Here is an 11,906-nt window from a genome sequence, read left to right as displayed (position 1 = left end):
TCTCCAGAATTAGCTCTGAAAACAGTTCTTCCGATTGAGAATATTGCCTAAAACACAGCATCAAAGGAAGCATGTTGCATCCCCTCTCCCATTAAAATGCATTAGGAAGTTAGATGATGTCATGGCGGCTATGAAAGAGGGTGGCGTGAAGACAAATGATGCTGCTTCCAACATATAATCATATGCCTTAATATGTAATTAATGTTCATTTATACATTTAATGACAGCATTAGCAAAATTTTGCAGCTTCATGTACTGTAACTTCTCAAGCATCTCTTACAGTGTTGACAATTGGTCACCATATGAGGATTCAGGAACAGGAAAACTAAATGTTGATGTTGAGAACTAACACAAATAAATGTCTTGTACAGCACTGAGCAAAAGTTTTGGGCAGGTGTGAAAAAATGCTGCAGAGTAAAAAAAAATGCTTAAAAAAGAGGAATCTTAATAGTTTATTTTATCAATAAACCCCTTCCGGACATATCTTTTATCCGCTTTTGAATCTTAATTTCTCCCTCCCCTGGGTTAATATTTCGATATATCAGACGTTCTCTAATTTTGCTGCATATAGCACAAATCACGTTGCTTACGGGAGTACCATCATGACAGGGATGGGGATTCTTCACCACAACCCCTATGCGATTGCATCACATGCAGCTGCTATGTAAATGCTGTTGTCAAAGATTGACAGCGGCATTTAACAAATAAATAGCTGCATGTGAAACTACGTTCCACTTTTGGCTATTAATTTCAGATGATGGCTGAATATCAGAGTCATCATCTGACAGTAAAGAGATGGGTTTAGTTCCTGAGCCTGCATCAATCATGAAGTTCACATAACTGTACATCACCTGTCGGTAAGAGTGTTAACAAAATACAAAGTGAATGAACAAAAGAGAAATCTAAATTAAATCAATAATTGGTGTGACCACCGTTTGCCTTCAAAACAGCATCAATTATTCTGTCACTTAGGGTACTGTCACACTCTGCAACTTTCCAACGATCACGACCAGCGATACGACCTGGCCGTGATCGTTGGAAAGTCGTTGTGTGGTCGCTGGAGAGCTGTCACACAGACCGCTCTCCAGCGACCAACGATGCTGAAGGCCCCGGGTAACCATCGGGTTACTAAGCGCAGGGCCGCGCTTAGTAACCCGATGTTTACCCTGGTTACCATCGTAAAAGTAAAAAAAACCAAACAGTACATACTCACATTCCCGTGTCCGTCAGGTCCCTTGCAGTCTGCTTCCCGCTCTGACTGAGTGCCGCCGTAAAGTGAAAGCAGATCACAGCGGTGACGTCACCGCTGTGCTCTGCTCTTACTTTCCGGCCGGCAGTCAGTCAGTGCGGGAAGCAGACTGCAAGGGACCTGACGAGCACCGGAATGTGAGTATGTACTGTTTTTTTTTTTTTTTTTTTTTTACTTTTGCGATGGTATCCAGGGTAAACATCGGGTTACTAAGCGCGGCCCTGCGCTTAGTAACCCGATGTTTACCCTGGTTACAAGCGAACGCATCGTTGGATCGGTGTCACACACACCGATCCAACGATGACAGCGGGAGATCCAGCGACGAAAGAAAGTTCCAAACGATCTGCTACGACGTACGATTCTCAGCAGGGTCCCTGATCGCTGCTGCGTGTCAGACACAGCGATATCGTATGGATATCGCTGGAACGTCACGGATCGTACCGTCGTAGCGACAAAAGTGCCACTGTGTGACAGTACCCTTACAGTTATTGAAGGTACTCGGCCTGGAGGTTGTTCCAAACATCTTGGCGAACTAACCACTGATATAGTATAGATGAGAGATAGAAGGATTTGCACTGTGTCTTCATGTAATCCCAGAGAAAAGTGATAAGACTAGGACTCTTTTGGGGTCATATCATCAGTAGCAGGACTTGTTCTTGATATTAGGGGTTGTCCTGCTACAGCTTAAATTAAACGGACCACCTCTCTATGTTTTGCACTTACATCCGTATTAAAACAACTATTGCCCGTGTATTCAAAGCTGCTTGCTTTACAGCAAAGGAACTCCATATTCAAATCTACTCAGGATGGCATCTGAATTGGTGAATTTTTCCAGTGGTGGAGTCTTAGGGGTCCCGGTGGAAACAAAACATCAGCCAAGACCAATTTTTCTTGCAAATTATGATTGTGCATTTAGATTTCATGCCGTATAAACATTGACTGAAAAAGGTTGTTTTGTCTTTATGCCGTTCTTCGCTCGGAAGGTAATTGATGCATCTAGCTAGAACCAAGAAAAGGAACGAATGCTGTCAGAACTAAGCAGCAAAACCTTTACCAAGCAAATCCTTATGCAATGGCTTCCTCGCTTTGTTTCAATAGAACACCATTACTTCTGACAATGTCTCCATTGAAGTAAACATGCATGCTCAACAGATTCTAACGTGCATGTTTATAGGGTGTTTGAAAGAGCAGTCGGCTTGAACCTTCAGAAGGCTGCTTTAGTCCACGTATTGCCATAACCCATAAACTAAGCAAGGATAATCTAAATTACTTGACATGTACTACAGTCCATGTGATACTTGACATGCAGATGCATGGGTATTCTTTCACTGCACAGCCTGCTGATTTTGTGTCATGTAATATTGTAATACAGAATTCAGGATATCGATGTCTAAAGAAAGACCCAACATGTTCTCGGTTATCAGATGACTTGTTGGTACATAGATATGAAAGCAAACATCATACATACTATAGACAGTCCATAGCAGAGTTGATGTGAACCAACAATCACATTAACAATGTATGACTGATGGCATCCTGTTGGCATTTGTGGCCCCTTTTTCGACTGCTTGGCATAACATCGTGATACACATGCAACATCGCGCCAGGCAAGCTAAACAAAAGAATAGCCACAGATGCTGACAGGTAGGTGGTTCTCACTGCTCCCATCCAGCGGCCACATATTACCAACATGGCTGATGGCCAGGTCCTGCAAATAGAGTGGCACCACCTCTAGTCCCTAGACATCCTGTGTCATTTTATTACTCGTTTCAACCCCAAATGTATTTTTTCTTTCTTTATTGCCACACTTTTCTTGTTGTAGTATACAATCCGGCCCCTCCCTGTTCTCCCACCCAAGGTCCACTTGCCCATATCAGAAGAATGATTTATGCAGCATCCCCACCTCCCTTTTACCAAACATGTGGTTTGCCATGTGTTGCTCAGCGGATTATGGTTGACGCTTTGATCAATGAGGTGATATTTCCCATGGGAAAGTGCTCTATTTTCCAGATTATGTATTGGTATATATCGGACACATTCTCCAGCTCCTACTGATAACCAGTCTTAAATATGCCTTTCTTTGTAAAATCCTGCCTATTAAATCATTAAAACTCTCAAAAGTCCTATCTCAACATGTAGTAGGCGTAATAATAATCATATTAGCCATCACGTCCAATTAGAAATGTAGAATAGTTTTTCTTACTCGATATGTAGCTTACCCAATGTAGGGCACTGCAGTAGCTTAGGCATCCAGAATTAAGACGACTAACAACTGTCACCATATGAGTGGACGTAACTATGGAAACTTAAGGTCCTGCAATGCCCTGCACAAGGGGTAAGTGACATAGCGACTCAGAAAAACTATACTACATTTCTAATTGGAGATATTTGCTATTGCATCTACTACATACTGGGATAGGATCTTAAGAGATGGGAATAACCCCTTAAGTTAGAAAGCTCTGTAAAACTGAGAAAAAGATAAAAACCTACAAATATTAGAGGATGAAATCAAAACACATACTCGATTTGTGTACCCATTTACCATTTATTCAGCATGCCCTTTTCATATCTAAGGAAAAAGGCTTTGAAAGTTTTTCTAAAAAGAATACCACAGCTTTAGTAACTGGTAGTACTATGGAAATCTTAAAACAGGTACAGATCATAAAAAAAAAATATTCTGGAAAGCAAAATCAAAATGTAACAAACAATCGAGATTGGCTTTAGGGGTGGCAGACTGTAGTTACACACAAAGTCAAGTTGTTTTTGTCTGATCAGATCATATACACAAGAATAGTGGATGGCAGCAGTATATCCGTATTCAAGGTGGTAGTCCCATAGCTGTTACATTTCATGAAAACGTTCACACATTGGTTCAAGGAAAAAAGAATAATTATAGGAGGTAAAATATAAAATCAAAATCAAAGATCTGTTAATAGAGGAAAATCTGATTTAGTGTATCTTCATTCATCAGGACAAACCGTATCAGAGAATGATAGGAAAGAGTTTCCCCACAAATTGGAACTTAAATCAGTCTAATCCAGTGACATGCTGCCTTTCTCATCCTTATTTTCTGCTCCACTCTCGTCTTCCTCTATTTCTCCCTCCTCCCCGCTGAACTTGTCGTGAGCCCACTTTGGGCTGGTGCCCGGTTTTCGAAACAAGAACCTCCCCCTTCCACGAGTAAAATTGGCGCGGCCTCTCCCGCGATTCACCCATTTTTCCTCGTTTTCCCCTTCCCGGTCGTCGTGCTGCAGAGAGATGAGAATGGATCAGGACGGGGTCTGGATACTGAATGTCACTGTAATGTATGGACGTCTCCACAAACTGCATTGTTCTTTACTTTACCACCGCACCTGAAAATGAACACGTTGCTATAAAAAGGTAACAAGCCTTAAAATAGATTTTTCTACCATATGGTATTCAGGGGGAAAAATGCAACTAAAAAAAAAAAAAAAAAAAAAAAACATTCTCTAAGACTAGATCCCTTGTCAGTTTATCATAATACTATGTAACTTCACAAAACAAACAACAACTTAACATTAGGTAAATACCCTTCTTATAAATAAAATATGTAAAATTCTGGGTCAGATAAATAGGTCCCCTCGGGCAGTCAAAACTTGACAAGGTGGTGAATATTAGGTGCAATGCCCATGTACAAGTTGCTGAAAAGACATAAAAAGGGACAAGGTTTCTCCCTGCAAACTCACAAGCAAGCATAGAAATGCACCAAAGCAGCACTGCACTAGTGGTACCAGGGCAAGAGAAGCTATACCTACCAAGTAATACTTTTTGCTTTTAGGGGTGTATTCTGGATCCCATTCTTCATCTCGGTTGCGTTTCTGGAAATCATTGTTGTTGTTATTGTTGCTTCCTGAAAAAACACCCCTGTTCCATGGTCTTGTACCTCGTGCCCTGTATTGCTGTTGAAACATATTGATGTGCTATAAATCAGGTAACAACTTTGTTTTTTTACTTTACTACCAACAATAACTATGGGATTTGTATTTTTTTTTTCACCATGCAGTTTCTTATTCAAATCAGGTTAGTGAAAATGGATTCATGCAGAATTTGAGTTTATATTATTTAAAATAATTATATATTACGCACAAAACACATGCAACGTCGTTCCAGCTAGCATACAGCATTTCAGAGAAAGGCCAGATGTTGAATGATAACTAGAATGTGGCCAGAAAGTTCTAGAATTGGCTCTCTGTGACAAGTGAAAATAATTCTAGAAATCTCTTTTTAAGGCCCAATTCAAATGAATAGTAAGTGATCTGCAGTAGCCAGAGAAAGAGCGGTGGTGCTCCACTCCATACACCGTTTACAACACGTCGCTGCTTGCAACAGTTCAGGTGAAGGAACCACACCAATCTGATACTGAGGACTGGAAACCCCCTTTAATTTAGTGTTGACAGTAATGATGATGACGACCCCCAACATGAAAGAGCGGTGGGAAGAGAAAGCCTTTTGTGTAGGAGCACAAATTAATTGCACAGATGCTAACCACCCCAGTTATTAGTACGCTTTATTTTAGAGAACCATGTTTTAACCATGATCATGCCAGGGACAGCAATGCATCCTTCAAGAAAAAATAAGAAATAAATGCTAATTACAAACAAAAACCCTTCCCCTGATGCAGTGATCTGAACTAGGGTATGCCATATCAAATGTACTATTGTACAAAGGCGACAAGAAATATGTCTTAGAAATATGTTTTTTTAATGAAGTAAAATGATAAAGTAGTTTGAGTGTTCAAAGAAAGAAAGGAAAAAAAGTAATCTTACACAATACCAGTGGTCATTGCTTAAAGGGAACCTGTCACCCCCAAAATCGAAGGTGAGCTAAGCCCACTGACGTCGCGGTCCGGGGCCTCCCATGTTCTTACGATGACGTCCTCTTCTTGTCTTCACGCTGCGGCGCAGGCCTACTTTGTCTGCCCTGTTGAGGGCAGAGCAAAGTACCGCAGTGCGCAGGCGCCGGGAAAGGTCGGAAGCCCAGCACCTGTGCACTGCAGTACTTTGCTCTGCCCTCAACAGGGCAGATACTTACGCCTGCGCCGGAGCTGCAGCGTGAAGACAAGAAGAGGACGTCATCCTATGAAGATGGGAGGCCGGAGCGCGACGCCCATCGGATTGGACCGCCCGCCCAGGTGAGTATAATCTAACCTCTCTTTCTCATCTTTCAGGATACATCGGGGGCTTATCTACAGCATTACAAAATGCTGTAGATAAGCCCCTGATGCCGGTGGGCTTAGCTCATCTTCGATTTTGGGGGTGACAGGTTCCCTTTAATCCCTTGGAGATGTGTGTGTGTGTTTAAAGTAAGGCTTTTTTTTCTCTATTCCTTTCAACAGTCAGTTTAAATTTTTCTATCAATCTAATCATTTTTTTTTTCAGGACGAGTTGTAATTTTGAATGGCATGTGGGTAGAATTGGGAAAACAAACAAAACCCTGAAAGGTTTCCATAGTTATACAATTGTATACACGCAGCCCTACCCATCTATCTCCATCCGTATTCTGAGAGTCATAACTATTTTCTGATTGATAGCACAAGAGGCTGCTTTTTTTGTGGAATGTGTTGTCGCCTTTATTGACACCATTTTTTTGGGTTCCATAAGACTTCATGATGTTTATCATTTTGAGGGGAGAGGAAGTGATAAATAGAAAAAAAAAGTTTCATTGCCATTCACCACGAGATAAATATTTTGATACTCTATTATAGTCGGAGCAATTTTATACACAGCAATGCCAAGTTTGTTATGAAGCATGATGATACGAGTACCAACTTGGCAGACATGCAGGATTCTATGGCAACTCATCAGTGTTCCCCTACCATAAGCTTTGAGAACTATTAAACACTGCTGTGACATTTCACATGTGCATTTAAGAGCTCCATTTGTATCAACAGCTTAATCTAAGCCCAAACGCAGTAGTTACCATATATACCCGAGTATAAGCCAACCCGAGCATAAGCTGAGGCACCTAATTTTGCCATGAAAAACTGGGTAAGCTTATTGACTCATGTATAAGCCGAGCATGCATTGTCCCCTCATCCCTATCCTGGTATGCGTGTGCTGAAAAACTCGGCTTATACACGAATATATAAGGTACTTTTGGAAGTCTAAAGTGCAACACAGCTGGCACTGGCAAATCCAAGATTCCGAGGCACCAGAGAAAATAGGCATAAAACATAACCTTTATTCCATCCTTAAAAATCAAATGGTGAAATACAATTGCGGTAGATGAGTGAAGCAACATTTTGGCCCAAAAGGCCCTTTTTCAAGGCAGAAATACAATAAAAAGTACCGCCATAAAGTGCAGAGTACTCGATTGTGGTATTTTATACACCAGTGTAGATGAGCTGGCGCTGGCACAATACAATGTGTGCTTAATTAGGCAAGTTGTATTTTGATCACATGATACTTTGTATACACGTTGTCCTACTCCAAGCTGTTCAGGCTTGACAGTCAACTACCAATTAGGTAAATCAGGTGATGTGCATCTCAGTAATGAGGAGGGGTGTTGTCTAATGACATCAAAACCCTATATAAGGTGTGCTTAATTATTACTGCAACTTCCTTTCCTTTGGTCCTTTGGCAAAATGGGTCAGAAGAGAGATTTGACGGGCTCTGAAAAGTCCAAAATTGTGAGATGTCTTGCAGAGGGATTCTTGGCAGTCTTGAAATTGCCGAACTTTTGAAGCGTGATCACCGAACAATCAAGCGTTTCATGGCAAATAGCCAACAGGGTCGCAAGAAGCGTGTTGGGCAAAAAAGGCGCAAAGTAACTGCCCATGAATTGAGAAAAATCAAGCGTGAAGCTGCCAAGATGCCATTTGCCACCAGTTTAGCCATATTTCAGAGCTGCAACGTTACTGGAGTAACAAAAAGCACAAGGTGTGCGATACTCAGGGACATGGCCAAGGTAAGGAAGGCTGAAAAACGACCACCTTTGAACAAGAAACATAAGATAAAACGTCAAGACTAGGCCAAGAAATATCTTAAGACTGACTTTTCAAAGGTTTTATGGACTGATGAAATGAGTGACTCTTGATGGGCCAAATGGATGGGCCAGAGGCTGGATCAGTAAAGGGCAGAGAGCTCCAGTCTGACTCAGACGCCAGCCAGGTGGAGGTGGGGTACTGGTATAGGCTGGTATCATCAAAGCTGAACTTGTGGGACCTTTTCAGGTTGATGAAGTGAAGCTCAACTCCCAGACCTACTGCCAGTTTCTGGAAGACACCTTCTTCAAAAGCAGTGGTACAGGAAGAAGTCGGTATCGTTCAAGAAAAACATGATTTTCATGCAGGACAATGCTCCATCACATGCCTCCAACTACTCCACAGCGTGGCTGGCCAGTAAAGGTCTCAAAGAAGAAAAAATGATGACATGGCTTCCTTGTTCACCTGATCTGAACCCCATAGAGAACCTGTGGTCCCTCATAAAATGTGAGATCTACAGGGAAGGAAAACAGTACACCTCTCGGAACAGTGTCTGGGAGGCTGTGGTGGCGGCTGCACGCAATGTTGGTCGTAAACAGATCAAGCAACTGACAGAATCTATGGATGGAAGGCTGTTGAGTGTCATCAGAAAGAAAGGTGGTGACTTTTTTATTTTGGGTGGGGGGGGGGGGGGGAAGTTGTTTTTGCATGCCAGAAATGTTTATTTCTAAATTTTGTGCAGTTATATTGGTTTACCTGGTGAAAATAAACAAGTGAGATGGGAATATATTTGGTTTTTATTAAGTTGCCTAATAATTCTGCACAGTAATAGTTCGGGGGATATTTGGAGCATTTATGAGCGCATCTGACACCAACCTATATTACATAAAAACCACCAGTCTGGGGCTGCACACTATTGAATAGAAAGCGCAGCCCCAGACTAAGGTGCTCTTTCAAATTCAATTTTATTTACAAATCCAGAACCTTGCTACCGAAGAGACAGGAGTAGCTTACAAAACTTCCACGAGATCTTCCTCGGTCAGTGGATCCTTGGTAATCCTTGTTTCCTAAACGAGCCTTTTCTGTGCTCGAATTTTCATCTTTGTCTTCATTTTCAGGAGGGAATTCATCTGTTCCTGCAGCTCGCATAGAATGGGAGGAATGTGAAGAGGAGGAGGAAGAGCGGGAACGCTCACGCACTTTCCTATGCTTCCTACAGAACAGAAAAAAAAAAAGTTTCAAGATTCAAGTAGATTACACCATATCATCTTAACTGTTCCAACAATTTCCAAAAACTGCTATGTGAAAATAGCAAGCACTAGTTTTAACCTATTACCGACTTCCGCCATACAGGTACAGAGTACCTGTTTATGGGAGCCATAAAAAGCTGATCAAAATCTAAAAATAATTAACCCGATCAGGAAATAACGTAAACAGGAAACATAATTTAAATGCCAAAACTGTGTTTTTATGGTTGCCGCAACAAATTCTGTTCGAAGGAATCAAAATGTCACAACTATCCCAAAATCGTCAGAAATCAAGAAAAATGTCTCCTCAACCCGCCAAAAAAAATAAACACAAAAACCCTCCATACATCAACAAGCAAAAAATGCAAAAATGAAAACGTTATGGGTCTTGGAAAATGGAGAATTTTTTTCCCGCATCTAGAAATGCTTTTGGCTTTTATAACCATTAAAACAAAAAAAATATGGACAAGTAGGATACTGTTGTAATCGTACTGCAAAGACTCATATTGCCAGGCAATTTTTATAACACGATGTACGCTGTAAAAACAATTCCCTAAAACAATGTCAGAATCGGTTTTTTTTTTTGCAATTTCACCGCACGTGGAATTTTCCCATCTTTCACTACAGTATGTGGTAGAATGAATGGGGTCACTGAAAAGTAAAAGAACGGCCAAAGGACAGAAACAGTGGCCCATGGGTCGCATATGCCCTCACCCACTGTCACTGCTATCCGCATTCTCGGGATGCAGATAGCCATGAATACATTGGTGGAGGACTGAGCAGTTGCCTCCTTCTTCCACCACTGTGTGTGAGACAGAGAGCAGACGTGTTAATTACATCGTGTCTGCTGTACGGAGTCAGGGAAGCTATGTGCAGGGCTCACACTGAATATAGAGAGGCTATGCAAAAGTCTCACTTTATATAAAGAGGCAATGTGAGGGCACACACTGTATATAGGGGTTATGTGGGGGTCTCACTATATATTAAGAGGCTATGTGGGGGCTCATATGGTTTATAGAAGGCTATGTAGGGGCTCATCCTGTATACAAGGGGCTATGTGGTGACTAATACTGTATATAGGGGGTTCTGTGGAGGCTCATACTTTGTATAGAGGGGCTGTGTGTGGGCTATTATGGTATATAGGGGCTGGGTGTGGGCTCATGGCATATGGGGGGCTACGTGGGAGCTCATCTACTATATAATTGTCTAAGGCAGTGATGGCGAACCTATGACACGCGTGTCAGTGCTGACACGCGTAGTCATTTTCAGTGACACGCCGGCCGCCGGCCGCGGCCCCATAGAAATTGCTTCTTTCCCAGGGTCTGAAGGAGAGGAAACTCTCCTTCAGGCCCTGGGAACCATATTAATATGTAAAAGAAAGAATTAAAATACAAAATATTGCTATACTCACCTCTCCGACGCAGCCTGGACGTCCGCGAGGGAACCGGCAGCGTTGTTTGCTTAAAAATCGCGGTTTTCCTTCCTTACTTGAAGTCCCGGCTTGTGATTGGTTGCGTGCCGCCCATGTGACCGAGACGCGACCAATCACAGCAAGCCGTGACGTAATTTTAGGTCCTTCAGGATTTTAAAATTACGTTCCGGCGTTGTGATTGGTTGCGTCGCCCATGTGACCGCACGCAACCAATCACAACGCCGGAACGTAATTTTAAAATCCTGAAGGACCTAAAATTACGTCACGGCTTGCTGTGATTGGTCGCGTCTCGGTCACATGGGCGGCACGCAACCAATCACAAGCCGGGACTTCAAGTAAGGAAGGAAAACCACGATTTTTAAGCAAACGCCGCTGCCGGTTCCCTCGCGGACGTCCAGGCTGCGTCGGAGAGGTGAGTATAGCAATATTTTTTATTTTAATTCTTTATTTTACACACATTAATGTTGTTTCGATACCGATACCCGATACCACAAAAGTATCGGATCTCGGTATCGGAATTCCGATACAGCAAATATCGGCCGATACCCGATACTTGCGGTATCGGAATGCTAAACAATGGCATCCGATCCGATTTTTTATCGGATCGGATGCCATGCAGGAGGTCTGTGGGTCCAAACAACAGAGCTCCGGTGCAGAGCGTCTAGGCCTGGGACTTCCGGTAGGCCAGGCGCAGCTCCCGGAAGTCCCAGGCCTCTGCGTCGGATCTGTGTTGTTTGGGCGACATTGCGCTGCTCCCTGCTGCGCCGACCAGAAGTCCCAGGCTGCACCGACCAGAAGTCCCAGGCTGCACCGACCAGAAGTCCCAGGCTGCACCGACCAGAAGTCCCAGGCTGCACCGACCAGAAGTCCCAGGCTGCACCGACCAGAAGTCCCAGGCTGCACCGACCAGAAGTCCCAGGCTGCACCGACCAGAAGTCCCAGGCTGCACTTCTGAGGACTCAGGCCCTGTGATAGCTGTCTGGACTCAGGCCCTGTGATAGCTGTCTGGACTCAGGCCCTGTGATAGCTGTCTGG

At 42.9% G+C, this 11,906-nt stretch overlaps 1 protein-coding gene across 11 annotated transcripts in view; it reads right to left on the bottom strand.

The window, feature by feature from the left end:
* Window positions 1-3,774: 3,774 nt before the first annotated feature.
* THRAP3 (thyroid hormone receptor associated protein 3) overlaps window positions 3,775-11,906 on the bottom strand; it is a 127,965-nt gene continuing 119,833 nt past the window's right edge. For 8 of the 11 annotated variants that reach the window (XM_077295841.1, XM_077295843.1, XM_077295836.1 and 5 more), the window contains 3 exons: window positions 9,207-9,405; window positions 5,026-5,169; window positions 3,775-4,497 (listed from right to left, as the gene is read on the bottom strand). In XM_077295841.1, the coding sequence (XP_077151956.1) occupies window positions 4,282-4,497; window positions 5,026-5,169; window positions 9,207-9,405 (559 nt within the window). In that variant the 3' untranslated portion in view covers window positions 3,775-4,281. Of the gene's footprint in view, window positions 4,603-5,025; window positions 5,170-9,206; window positions 9,406-11,906 lie in introns of all 11 variants that reach the window. The other 3 variants (XM_077295846.1, XM_077295847.1, XM_077295845.1) reach the window with 1 other exon arrangement.

Source organism: Ranitomeya variabilis, chromosome 3, assembly GCF_051348905.1.
Source record: "Ranitomeya variabilis isolate aRanVar5 chromosome 3, aRanVar5.hap1, whole genome shotgun sequence".
NCBI lineage: Eukaryota > Metazoa > Chordata > Amphibia > Anura > Dendrobatidae > Ranitomeya > Ranitomeya variabilis.
This window is presented reverse-complemented; position numbering and strand designations above follow the sequence as displayed.